Source organism: Amblyomma maculatum, unplaced genomic scaffold (genome assembly GCF_055883805.1).
Source record: "Amblyomma maculatum isolate TAMU_Amacu unplaced genomic scaffold, ASM5588380v1 scaffold_13, whole genome shotgun sequence".
Lineage (NCBI taxonomy): Eukaryota > Metazoa > Arthropoda > Arachnida > Ixodida > Ixodidae > Amblyomma > Amblyomma maculatum.
Window position 1 is genome coordinate 22,765,828 of NW_028146738.1, and position 14,181 is coordinate 22,780,008.

Below are 14,181 nucleotides of genomic sequence, written 5' to 3' on the forward strand. Positions count from 1 at the left end.
GCGGCGTGTCCACCAATCAGCGTTTCCAGCTGAGCTACCCCGAAACGCTTCTGGAAATTACCGTAATCCGGTGTGGCTGCACCATTTAAAAGTAGATGATAGACAACACGAAAATTGTGAACACTGCGGACAGAGAGATACACTAGATCACATAATCTGGCAATGCCCCTTTTCGCCTGGGGCAGTGGCCAGCCAACATTCATGACACGGAAGCTTGGGAATCCCTTCTCCAAAGCGAAACCCTTGAGACCCAAAAAGAAGTCGTCCGCCTGGCGGCTGAAGCCGTGAAGAATATATGTATCCTTGCGCGCTTCTAGTCGCAGAGTCCCAATCCCAGCCCCCTATTCGGGTCTGCGTACCTGGGTGGGGGAGCAGGGGAACCTCCTGTATTGGCGGCAATAAAGTTTCAAATAATAATAATAATAATAATAACCACTATAGTCCCACTCCGCAGCGCGGAGTACCGGCACAGTTTTCCAACTTTCTCATATCCTAATTAACATGCTAATTAATATGCTTTCGCATTAAAAATCTCTCTGTATTACCTTTTCACCGGATACTGCAAAAGTCCACACATCCCGCCATGACGTACCACAGATGGCCCAGATTTAGCGGCGACCTTAGAGCCGTCTGCTCCGTGGCTCCATTCCCCTAGCCGCAGGAAAATTTGTTCCTCCATGCTCATAGCGCTCCCCTTACGCGCAACGCCCTCTCGTGTCGCCCTGAGCTTTCATCGCTGAAACGTCCCGTTGTGTGCTGACGCACAACACACTACGCAGTTCTAACGGCTAAATCACACACCATTTTGCTTTTGTAATACGTTGGATTGGTGCGGTGTGCAGTGCCGGTCGTCTCGTTCCTGTGGAGCGTAGCATCGGGACACAACGGGTATGATCGGTAAACATTAGGGTGGTTGATAGTGGTACCTGTAATCGAGTGTCCATATTATTAGGTGCAGTCTAAGGCATTATTTCGTGTAGTAGTTACATTCTGCTGGCGCATGTAAGTTTACTAATACGTGTTGCGCGAAATGTGCGGTAGGCCTAAGGAAGAACGAAAAAAGAACAAAAGCGCATCATCATTTTTAAACGTTCATACTAAACTGAACTGGTATAGCAGATGAGCGGTGTGTCTTCCTGATGAGCCGGGCAGCATTTTGTGGCTAGTGCTGTGTCCTGAAACGCAACTCTTTGTATACGAAACGGTAGAGACTACTCGCAGGTTTCTCACCGGTAACATTCAGTGATTGCAACGTTGATCGACGGCGCATTCGGAATGCTGCCGGCGTGCTGCCATATCAGCACTGTATTAGATCTTTTGCGGGCTGGCACTCGCGTCCTGCCATCAAATTATCGGCGTGTGCTTGCTGCTTCAAGACGGCGCACTTTCATTTGCCTGCTATGTTTTATGGGAGTCTACCGTGGTTTTGATTTATTTCCACGGGTACCTGCTTTATTGTGTTGTCTGAACTGGTTGAATAATAGGGATTCTCGTCTGTAGTAAATGATAACGAAACAACACTTGCATCACATAAAAGAAAAAAGAAATCATAGCGGCCTGTTATAGCAACCTTAAACTTCTATTCTCTTTCTCTGCATTGAGAGTTCAACGTCGTGCTGCACTTGATGTCGGATCACGCTTCTGCTTGCAGCATCATGTCGAGGAGATCCGCGCCTGATAGCCCCTGGCAGAATGGAATGCCACCGTTTGGTCTCTGCCAGCAGCAGCAGTTCAACCCAATGATGAATTGTGGCCCAATGTGGCCACAGCATAACCTCTCTCTTATGGGTGGAAGTATGACTCCTGACATCATGAGGTTTAGAGGCATGTCCTCTCGTGGAGACTTTAGATACAACTATAGCCAGGTGAGAGCAGCCTTCATAACTGGTACGCGACCATCTTTTTGCCTGAGTGAGTTTGGTATGCTGTTGTTATATGATACTGTTTTGTCTGGAAAAAGAATGGCACGGGCCACTTGATATCCCTCATGCTGTGGTTGCATCTTGTGAAAAACAGATGGCCAAGACGCTGACTGCTGTTTAGTCTGCTCTTTTGTTGCTGATGTTTCAAGTGAAATGCCCTGATGGGCATTTCTCTTGACAGGGCATTTCACTTGAGGCATCCTCAGGAAATTGGTTTGGCCGCTGTTGGATTGACTGGCTGTTTTCTAGTTGTTCTGCATTGACTTTTTGTGGTGCCTTCAAATTGCAAGAGTGGCATCAAGACCTGGAGGAACACACTTGGGTCCTGACAAAAATAGCCATTAGCTGCTTACTGCTCATTGGAGAAGTTTCGGCCATTGGGCTCATTGTGTTTATTTCCGCCGAAAGCACAATGACCAATTTCAGTACCTCAGGATTGAATTACTCTGTTGGTATTCTCGGAAGAAAAAATCGCTCAAGAAGATATTCAAAGAGCAGAGAATTCCAGTTTTTCTTTTGTACAGCATAAGCTGAAATGTTTCTTTCTGTCTGTTCAGGACGTTGCCTCTGTGGTACAGAGCAGAGTTAGTCTTCAGTAGTATGCATAGGTGTTATTGGCATATCTTTTGTGGCATGTATTTTTTTTTTTTTTCAAACCAGCACACTCAACCTTTGAAATATGTAAAGTGAAGGTGCCATTTCTTTGTGCCTTTTTAGCCTGTTCAAAGTTATAGTCGGAGTAAACACTTGCCTTTGTACTCATTTGTACAGCACGACTTGGCAAAATTTAATGGTGCTTGCTACAGAATGCACTTTCCTTAAAGTTATTTCAGCAAAATCACTCCCCTTGGCACTGGCATACTTCCTGCATCTAAGTGTGTGGGCTGGTAACATTTAATTTTGATGCTAGGAGGTAGTGTTCAGGCTCACATTAAATGTGCCCAAGCTAAAACAACCTGTTTGGTTGTTTTTCTTAACTGGATGCTAAGTTTGCTTTATGCTCACCTTGGTGTGTAATACTTGCCTAGTAAAGTGTGGCAAGTACTTTAATCCCCGTCCCCCTCAAAAAAAAAAAAAAAAAAAAAAAAAAAAAGTGATAGGCGTTTTTTGTTGATGGAAAAAAATAATTGATTTAAAATTTGCACATGCTGTAAAAAAGACAAAGATAAATTTCAAATGATGCTTTCCTTCTGTGCTGCCAAAATAACACTTCCTGAGGCAAGTGCAAGTGCACCCACCCTCTTAGAGAGACTAAACCGTGTCTGCCACCTGCATTATTGAACGTTACGGAGATCTGGTTGAATGGGGCTATGTGCATCCAAAAAAGACATCCCCTGATTAGTCCCTGAATTTATTGGGAGCCGTGGGCATTGTATGGTAATGCCAGGCTATATGTTGTCTTCTGTATTGGGAAAAAAAAAAAAAAGAATTGATTGGAGTTACTGACCTTTACCTTAAAATTAAAATTAAAATCTCCCAACCAGACAGACTTCTGTCAAATGTTCTCTTTGAAAAAAAAAAAAAAAAAAAAAAAAAAAAAAAAAAACGCGTCTGATAGTACTTTTTGTTGCATTCAGGTTATTTTGCAAGCCGTCTTTCAAAATTTATAGTTTTGAAGTATTTGTTAATATTAATGCATGTGTCCTGCTGTGTATATGTAAGATGAGCTTAGTGCCTTGGCTTATAGCTTAATGCATTTTTGTTTTGGTGTCAGAGGTATGCAGAGTGTAGTTGTAGCTGACTTCCACACTGGATTCCGCAGCTGGACCGCTACGGGGCTCGGCAGATCTATGGTGAACGTTTCGGAAACCGCCAGGGCATATTTCTTCGTGGTGACCGCAAACGCCCTGCTCCTGGTCACCGCTCTCGGTCCCCTGCTCCAAAAAAACCAGCACCACGTCGTGACGGTGGCCGAAAGGCTGAGCAAGATCGGACGAAGCAGCAAGAGAGTGACGATGAACAAGCCTCCACGCAGGAAGAGGAAGCAACTGGGGCTCGCGATGATGACCTCTATGACCCTGCAGAGCCAACTCAGGAGGATGTTGCAGACGGGGTGAGCACCATGTCATTTGAATGTAGGCTTTATTACCATAAACTTTTCATAAGACAAACTTTCTTCGGTCATCTCTTCAGGTGAATTGTCAGACAAAAGTAAAAGTGTGGGAAGATTTGGTTGGCTTCCTGTGGGATTGGAAAAAAAAAAAGAAATTTATAAGACAAACTATTTTGCATCTCCTTTGGTTAAGACGTATCAGTGACTTCTAACCATGATGATCCTGCACAGTGTTAGATACATAGTGTCCATGGGGACAGAAATGCTTCCATACAAGAAAGTTCATCCTGCAAGGTAGATTCTGTACACCTGCATAAGGTACGGTGAAGCTGTCTTGCATGGTTGTTCTTTCCTGGTGGGGGGATGGGGCTAATTAGTAATTTTTGAGTGCAGGAAGATCACTGTCAGTTTCTAACTGATGAACTGGAAGGCAAGTGCAGCCCAGTGATTGCTTTTATGTTAAATTAGTGAAATGAATAAGCAGTGAAAGTAAACAGAAACATCATCATCATGTTGCAATGTGAGACACTGGAATACATTAGGTCCCCAACATTTTGCTGCAACAAAGATTAGAGCTAACTGGAAGCAAACAGCGTGATTTTATGCTTAAAGGGACAGAACAGGGACCAAAACTTGTCACGAGTTTATAACAGTATTGGAAAGGTTTTATCTCGTAGTGTATAGAATGAGCACTCTGGTGCGTATGAAACGACGGGTCATAATTTTAATTTTTCACCAAAAATCACACAGAACAGGCCGAAGGGATCTCCTGTGGTGAAACGCTCTCATTATCAGTGTAGTACACCACATGACCACATCCTGCAAAAATGTCACCTGTTTTTTAAGTGCGCAGTGTTCTTTTTTCTTTCAAGAATGCTTGTCATCTGTTCTTATTCCCTTCAGTCTGCCTTTCAGTAAAAAACATTCCTTTCTGCATCACCAATGGAGTGCTTTTAGTCACTAGTGGCACTACTACGTTGAATTTCTTGGATTAAGCACCCTACACTTTTTTTCAGTGACATGCACGTTCCTGTGTCGTAACAGCCTTGAGTGTGAAAACTGGAATCGGATGCTACGGCATGCTACACAAGAAGTGTCCTATTACTGTCTGGTGCGAGAGATTTATGCTATGTTTTGGTACATCACTTTTTGCCAACATCTAGTCGTTGCAGTCGCCGCTCATGGTTTCCAGCCTTGGCCTACATAAAAACAAGTGTTTGGACTGATCGAAAGTTTCTTGATAAACTTTTTCTAGAGTGCTTGTAACAAAGCTGTTAGGGGATCAACCACTTTAGACAGTAAGCTTTCCATTATGGTGAAAAAAGCTGTATGCTTGAAATCCAGTGTTCTGTCCCTTGAAGGGGTAGATATACCAGGTGGTTGTAAAAGGCAGCGACACCTAAAAAGGGGTGCTAGGGAAGTATTTAGAGAATTCCTCAATGTGCAGCAGATTTTAATTAAAGAAGTAGTTGCTCATTAGCATCTGTATGAGCTCCACCATAAAGTTTTATCCCAGTTGGTTTGCTGGGGAAACATCACTACCAGTTGCTAAATTATAAACTGGTACTCAAGTGCAGCCTTATGTTTACTTTTAGTGCCTTTTTAAGCAGTATTCACACGAGCTCTGAAATCCCTCTCTAAGCATGAGAAACTGCACTCGTTATGGCTTTGAGAGGTCGCTCGGTGACACAGCTTCCAATGTTGCTCCATTGGGTTCATAAACAGGGGGACAGTTTGGCTGGCTGGCGCGAATAATGCATTCTCTTTAGGGGTTATGGGAGGAGAGACTAGCTGGTGCACACAGCCGCAGCTAGCACAGCATGTGCTGCCATGAGTGTGCGGCGCATCTTGCTTTGCTCCATGCTGCCTTTCAAGCGGTCCTCATCGATTGTGCACAAGTAGCATGAAAAAAATAAAAATGCATGGCATCTTCAGTGTAGGGTCAGAGAAGATAACCGTGTCTAGTCTCACTCTTTAGCATGCCGTTCAGCGGCTGTGTACAGGACATATTGGGCTACCCCGGTTTTTCGTGTTTGACGTTTTTAGAGTAAAATCTCTCCTGCAAAAGCTGTCTTTTTTTTTTTTTTCTGAAGCCCTTGAGCCTAGCACAGCAACAGCGTGTCTTAAACCAAAGTGTATTGTGATGTCCCCATCTATTAGCGGGAACTTCAACCATGTAATTTCATCAGCGCTGCATAGTGAATTGCTACCAAGCTAAAACCAAAGTATTGTGGTGTCCCCATCTATTAGCGGGAACTTGAACCATGTAATTTCATCAGCGCTGCATAGGGAATTGCTACCAAGCTAAACCAAGTAAAACCAAGCTGAACAGCTTTCGCTTGATAATTTGGTTTAATCATGTTAAAACCCTGCCATTTTTTTCTGTGCATCCCTTCTAGGTATTTTGTATGATTTTGTTTATCTTATTCTGCATGCTCTTTCTCTGAACTTCCTCTCTTCCTTCTAAGGCTTCACTGAGGGGAAATGAGCAATAACAGAAACGCCTCTCTGTTGCCGTGAGTAGAAGTTGTGCAATGCGCCTGGAAACAGTAATGACCCTCATGGTGGGTTCCTTCTATCCCTGTTTACTTAAATCGAGAGTCTGGGAGCGGCAGGAGTTAGGCCAGCCACCGTCTCTCCATATCTGTCTGTGCTGGTATTCCCCATCCGAGTACTGCTTTAGGAGCAACTGCTCTGGCTAGATGGTCGTCTGGGGTTCGAGTACCGAGCCAGGATAAAATTTTCTGCTGGCAGTGCTCATAGGTGGGGTGCTAATGAGTAATTCTGCATTAATTTAAATCTACTGTACATTGAGCATTTAAGTGTTGCTGACTTTTTGTGAATGCCTGGAATATCAGGATTTATTTGCATGTGCCACTTCTTGTTATTCTGTTTCTAAAGCCAATTTTGTGATTATGCATAAATGAACATTACCTTTCAGTTAGCTGTAACCTTGGTAGCTGTGAAATGTTGGGTACCTGATGTGCAACATTATGGTGACATTCTGTTCATTGCCATTGCTTATCCGTTGATCACATAAACTTTTCTGCGTTTGACTTCTTTCTTGGTGCAGTTGATGAATTCAGTGTCATTTTCTTATGCATTTTGTCAGGCGGAAAAGTCTGAAGGCAATGAAGATGAGTCTGCCAAAGCCGCAGAAGAGATTGATGGAGGTGAACCGGGCGGTGCTGATGGTGAAAATGCTGTACCTAAGGATGGAAGTGGTGATACGGTGAGTATGAGTCAAGCACCTTGCAGTCCCTTGTCTCTTGGTGAATGTTAAGAAATCTTGTTCTCAACGATTACTATATTTATTGCCATGATGTGATTACGCACGTGCAAATATAGCGAAAATTCGTGAATTCAGGCTTCAGTAATTTGAATTTTTAGATTATTCGAACTGCAGGCTTGGTCCGGCCAAGCTTCATAGAAGTTTATATATAAGAAAGCCCATTGATTTGAATGAGAGTCAGTTCTGTCGGATATTTCGAACTATACGCCAGTTTGCCTGTGGCCTTGCATGGTAGATTGTCTTGGCCACAGGGCTGAAGGGGCTGTGTGCCTCCAAAACGGAGAGAGAACGGGTAGTGAGAGTTAAACAGGCTAAAACCGTGTGTGAAATGTCTGCAGAACCTAACTGGTGCCATGGCTGGCATGGTTGCCATGGCAGTGGCTGCTTCGTCCCTGCTCTGCCTGGTCTCCAAGACTTGTAGCGACACAGTAAAAGCTCATTAATTTGACTTGTGTTAATTTGGACATCTGAATTCAAACTGCCGATGTGGTCCCATGGCCGACGGCCATGTAACGCTGTCTTTGATGCTCACTGATTCAGACGCTACATTTTTGGAGAGAGAGAGAGAAAAAAAAGAAAAAAACTTGGTGTCAAATTTTTTATTGCCGATTTTTAAGCAAACAAAATTGCAATAGGGAGAGTATTACAGTTGTAGCATCAATGAAACTAAGTGGGAGAGCAATGCCACCTTGTGTGTGTCGATAAGCTGGGAGAGCACCAACAAAAATAAAAATCAGTCTTCATGGGCCCCTGCTAGCATCTAAACCATGATGGAGATCAACTTTCACGTTTCCGTTGTGATCACGTGGAGAATATGAAACTATGAGGGCGAGTTGCTGCAAATCACGTGTAGCACTAAAAGTCCACAATAAGTTCCTTCTTTCTTATTATTTTTTTTTTGCTGCAAGATGGTAGCGTAAACAATTTTGAAACACTCCTTGTAAGTCTTGGCAGGTCTTGCTGAGAAACAAACTCAAGGGTGGGAAACACGGTAGAATGTCTACACGGGACAGTGAGATGACGTTTAATGAATTGTTGGCGGGCCTAGCGCGAGCGCTCCTGCCCGCGCCACTGCCCGCTTCTGCTTCCTTGCGCGTCCATAACAATATTTTGGTTATTTTCTCTGGAAAAAAGTTTTGTTATAATAGTAAATGTGATCATCGTACTGCGTCTGCTCTCAGGCCTTTGATTAAGGGATCACAGGCAGTGCATTCACACAAAGTGCATTCAGTCTTGGCAGGTCTTGCTGAGAAACAAACTCAAGGGTGGGAAACACGGTAGAATGTCTACACGGGACAGTGAGATGACGTTTAATGAATTGTTGGCGGGCCTAGCGCGAGTGCTCCTGCCCGCGCCACTGCCCGCTTCTGCCTCCTTGCGCGTCCGTAACAATATTTTGGTTATTTTCTCTGGAAAAAAGTTTTGTTATAATAGTAAATGTGATCATCGTACTGCGTCTGCTCTCAGGCCTTTGATTAAGGGATCACAGGCAGTGCATTCACACAAAGTGCATTCAGTCTTGGCAGGTCTTGCTGAGAAACAAACTCAAGGGTGGGAAACACGGTAGAATGTCTACACAGGACAGTGAGATGACGTTTAATGAATTGTTGGCGGGCCTAGCGCGAGTGCTCCTGCCCGCGCCACTGCCCGCTTCTGCCTCCTTGCGCGTCCGTAACAATATTTTGGTTATTTTCTCCGGAAAAAAGTTTTGTTATAATAGTAAATGTGATCATCGTACTGCGTCTGCTCTCAGGCCTTTGATTAAGGGATCACAGGCAGTGCATTCACACATTCACACGTTTGGCCTTCGTTGATAAAGCGTTCTCATTGACCATTCACGAAACTTTTGATTACAACATGTGCTAGTGTTTTGCTTACATGGAAGAAGGTCTCTTATTGACAGCTGTCACTGTAAAAATTGCTGGTTTGCAGATAATGGGCTAACCCACGTAAACCATTTACTTTTATTGATGTGAGCTATGTAGTTGCTGCCAGAGTTTACTGCTTCTCTGTCTGCCTGTCTTTTTTTCGTTTTGGGCTTGCTTCTTGATATAAACTATGAACAGCGCGAAGGATGCGAATACAGGAGACTAATGGGGTGCAGAACACCTGCTACCGAGGTTATTGCAGAAAAGACCATCATTTATACACTGATATATTATTTCAGCTATCCAGTTATGCTCTTTGTTCTGGATAGTCAACCCAGCATTGGTCGACTTGTTTCCACTGTTGTGCAGTGTCTTGTCTTGGGATTCATTGTTGGCATTTGATGGTGTCATTAATTATCAGTACAGCGCAAAGTCTGATGTCATATTAGCATCTGCAGGCTTCCAAGCACCTGTATGAAGCACATACAGTCAAACCCGGTTATAACGAACTGCGTAATTCAACGCAATTTGTTCGCTATATAAAGTATTTCGCTATAACCAAACCCGTTTATAACGAACTTCAGTACCAAATTCGTTATACACGATGTCCAGACAGCGCAGCGAAAACGCACTAACTAAAGAAAAACGGTGCCGCTCACCATGAATCTACAAAAGAAATTTATTGCAGATAAATGCTCACTTATTTGCAGTAGGCAGTGATCCTCGCCTGAACACTGCATTTAACTCCATCAGCGAGAATTGCACTTTCCACACGCGACATCATTTCCACAAACTCCAGTCCGCTTCCCTGTATTCCGGAGCAGTTTCGGCGCAGCAGATCGGTAGCAGCGAGGGCTTCGTGCAACGTCAGGCGAGGGCGATCGTCCTCCGGCGGCGGCTCCTCGGTCTCCTCGTTCGCACCAGATGCCAGCATGTCGGCAACAATTTCCGAGTCCAACGGGCTCGCTGTCACGGCTACGTTGTCGTCAACAGTGCGAAAATCCTCCAGGGCAACTTCTTCGGGCACAGCGTCCGGAACATCAGCGAGTTCTTCCCACAGCGTGGCAACATCGCTGTCATCTTGCACAGTGCGCGCTTCACTAGCAGCTTCTGCATCCTCTCGACATAGTCCAGCATGGTGGAAGCAGTTGCGGATTGTGGATTGCGTCACGTCTTGCCAGGCACGGTTAATCATTTCTATTGCGGCCAGCAAATTAATCTTGAGCTCGTCGTTAACCCGCAATTTCACCAACAGTCGCTCAACGACGCGTTTCCTGTAGCCCAGCTTGAAAGCGCGGATGATCCCCTGATCGAGGGGCTGCAAAACCGCTGTTGCGTTCGGTGGCAGGAAACAAAGCTCGATGTTCTTGAGCGTGACGCCGCAGTGGTGCGCAGAACAGTTATCGAGGAGGAGGCAAATCTTTCGCCCGCTCGTTGCAAGTTCCTCGTCCCAGCCACGCAGCCACGCTTCGAACAACGTTCTGGTCATCCAGGCCTTAGAATTTGAGTTGTATGTGACTGGGAGTGAAGTGCATCCTCGCAGGCACATAGGAGACTTGAACTTGCCTATGACAAGCGGCCGCAGCTTTGATGAACCGTCCATGTTTGTCGTGAGAAGAACGGTGACTCGGGCCTTATTCAATTTGCCGCCATGGCACTTCTCATTCTTTAGCGCCAAGGTTCTGCTCGGCAGCAGTTGCCAAAACAAGGCAGTCTCGTCGGTGTTAAAAATATTGCATGGTTCGTATCTCTCCGTGACAGCACGCCACACGTCTTGCACCCACTTTTCAGCACTCTCAGCGTCCACTGCTTGGCTTTCACCTGCAACCACCTTCCCGGTGATGGAGTAGCGGTCTTTAAATCGTTGGAGCCAACCACTGCCCGCTGTAAACCCCTCGACGTCCAGGACGAAGGCAAAATCTTTTGCCTTCTGTTGTAGCATGGGGCCAGAGACCGGTAGATTTCGCGCGCGAACGTCCAAGAACCATTGGTACAGCGCTTTCTCTACTTGGTCGTAAGCCCGCTTGCGGTGGCGAAAGCCGTCACCATTTGGTCGTTCCTGTGCATTGCCTCTGATGGCCGACTGGTTTTTCAAAATGGTGCTTAACGTGCTTCGCGGAATCTTGAAATGCGCGGCAACGTCAGACTTTTTTTCGCCGCGGCCAACGCGGCGAATTATCTCCAGCTTGTCGGAAAGCGGTAGGGCACGCCGCTGCTTCGTCGTCATCTTGCAGGATGTAGCGCCGGAATGCAAGCCAGCAGCAACGTAGGCACGTCCGGAATCGTGAGGATAGCAGCAGCACGACTTGCAAACGCGAACAAAGAAAGCTCCGAGGATGCGGGAAAGTTCGCCACTGACGCGTTCGTTGTTCGGAGGCTGCCTTCCCTTCGCCCAAACTTGAAACCAGTTCTGGCCGGTGTTGCTTCTTTCTCGAAGCGCAATTGGTCCGGAGCTGCTCGAACGTCTTTGATCACATGGTAGGCAGCTGCCGAATAGGAGCGCTGCAAAGAGAGGCTGGCCGATGGCGCGGATTTTAAAGGCTACTCACGCTACTCCGGGCGACGGCCGCGCATGCGTACAGGAGGGTCCCTCGTGGAAGCTGCTGTAGAGAGCCCCTCCTGCGTTTTACGGAAGCGTGGCATCGGCGCAGAAGCAGCAGAAGCACCCTAGCGGGCGCGTGATGACGTATGAGCTGTGTGAGATCTTGGGGAACGGAGCCGTCGCCAATCCCCCTCCCATCTGACAACGGCATGCGCTAGAAGTATTGCGGCCCGGCAGCGTGGGCTGCCCGGAGAGAACTCGGAGCCGGCACAAAGGCCCGCCCGTTGGCGGGCGTTTGGCGACCGATTGCGCGCGCTGAGTTCGCTATATCCGATGTGTAGTTCGTTATAAAAAATACATTTTATATGCATAATGCTAGCGGAAATTCGAGTGTTCGATATAAAACATAATTCGCTCTATCCGAGTTCGTTATATTCGGGTTTGACTGTAACTAGACATCACTGCAACACACTAGAACTGGAGCTTGGGCGAGTTGGCATTGAGATATGAACTGTGCAAACTGAGACAGAACACAAGAAGATACACGTGCACAGCACTCATCTGCGTCTCTTCCTCTAGGGCCGATCTCTATTCTCGCAATTGTCTCAACTGCTGGACAACTCATTATTGGTTTGCACTTGTAATGGACACAGTCCTTTGAAATATGTGGCTGATACACAGGCTTTATGCCCAATGTAGCAGACAAGAACTGTTACCTCCTAAAAATACAAATTAATAAAAATAAAAATTCTCAGTCGATCAACGTGTTCATGTGGCAGAGTGGGCATCAGCATTGCTGTTCACCTCTGGACAGAGCAAATGCTGTTGCTACCATGTTCAGATTGTGCGAGCAGCTGGTGAGATCCAGTACCTCAGTCACTGTTTCACATGCCTTACTGCCCCTACTTATTCCATACCCCATCTTCATTCTCCTGATCCACTCTAGCAATCAGTGTGTGATATGCCATATCTCCTTTCTACTCTGATCTGTGCCATCGATCACCGTGGGACATGCTCTGTGCCCCTTCTACCCTAACCCCTCAAATCTGACTGGCAACCACGGTTTCCTTCTTGATGCTCACCCTCTCTCCCTTCCTCCTGTCCCCCAAAATGGGAGACTGGAATTTCTCTGACCGCTTTGCATCTTTTAAACAGGTTTTACCTGCCCACCACTATCACCATAATGGGTGCAAAATGGGTGTTCCATACCTGCCAGTCCTCCCGACTCGCCCAGTAGACTCCAGATTTTTTACTGGACTTTCCGATCGTACGACCACCACCCTATATTTCCCGATAAGTTGCCTCTGCCCGTGCAAGACTGGCACCGTAGAATATGCGTGCCTGCATTGTAATTGCTAGCATCACCATCAACGGCTGCTCTAGCACCATCAGCTAAGCAGCTGATCAAACCTAAATCAAGCCAAAGTTGCTGTGGCTCATTGCATTTCATGTCTGCCATTGTAGATGCTTGAGTGTATTTTGATGGTTAGATAGGCCGCCTGTGTGCGTTGCACACTGTAAAGATAAAATTCTTGTGTGCTTAAAGTGAAGGTACTATTATAGCCCAAGAAGCATATTTGCAGATGTTCTTGCGATTTTATATACTTCTGAATTTCTGTGCTTCGTGGCATCATGGAAAAGCAGACATTTTGGTTTTGTCACTTGTGGATGTGACGTCAGTGTGTCTCACGGCAGCAGGGGTGGCTTGAAACTGAAACTAGAACTGAATCCTACTCATCAGTCTGCGACACAACCCTTTAACATCTGCTGCTGGTGAAGGGCCACCAACCGGACCGTTCTTTCAGTAAAACTGCTCGGATAAGTTTTTGAAGCTAGCAGTGTGTCCTGCTGCAAGGTCCCCCCTCACTGTGTGTGTGGACATTGCAACATTGAATGCGGCCTTCCTGATTAAAAAATTTCCCAACTTTTGGTCTCACCATGTTGGCAAGAGTAGTGTTGTAATAATAATGCTTGAAAAAAAAAAAAAAAAAAACAAACAAACAAACAAACAAAAAAAAAAACCCAATGCATATTTTGGTATGGCAAGTGACCAGCGATAGATGGTACACAAAATGATTGGCAAAATACTAATGCAGTGCATAATGACATGGTGATGATTGCTGATAATATTGACGAGCTGTTGATGTGTTTGAACTTGTAGCACGTGCCTACTTGCTCCAAACTTCTTCAGTACATATCTCGAGGTCCTGGCGAATGTATTCTTTGTTTGGCCCGCAGCACGCTTTCGGGCTCTGGCCTCCTGCTTGCTTGCTGCGTACCAGGCATGAGATTCTGCTTAATGGCACTCCACCTCTGCTTTGGCTGGATTAATGTCCCATTCCCGACAGAATTGATTTCGGCAACTGTAGTAAAACCTCTGATACATTCTTAAAACAGTGTGCAAAGAAAAAAAAAAAAAGTAGAAGCCTGAAAACATGTACAGTCTGTCCCAGAAAGATCGAACTTGAGGGCAATTGCAAAGTAGTTTCACGTAGTCTTAATTC

The 14,181-nt window shown here is 45.6% G+C and overlaps 1 protein-coding gene across 2 annotated transcripts in view; it reads left to right on the forward strand.

Annotated features, from left to right (window-relative positions):
* Positions 1-774: 774 nt before the first annotated feature.
* LOC146172354 (uncharacterized) overlaps positions 775-14,181 on the forward strand; it is a 99,632-nt gene continuing 86,225 nt past the window's right edge. The window contains exons 1-4 of one of the 2 annotated variants that reach the window (XM_084585953.1): positions 775-888; positions 1,652-1,865; positions 3,685-3,975; positions 7,088-7,207. In XM_084585953.1, coding sequence (XP_084442079.1) covers positions 1,656-1,865; positions 3,685-3,975; positions 7,088-7,207 — 621 coding nt within the window. In that variant the 5' untranslated portion in view covers positions 775-888; positions 1,652-1,655. Of the gene's footprint in view, positions 1,003-1,651; positions 1,866-3,684; positions 3,976-7,087; positions 7,208-14,181 lie in introns of both variants that reach the window. The other variant, XM_084585954.1, reaches the window with a different exon arrangement.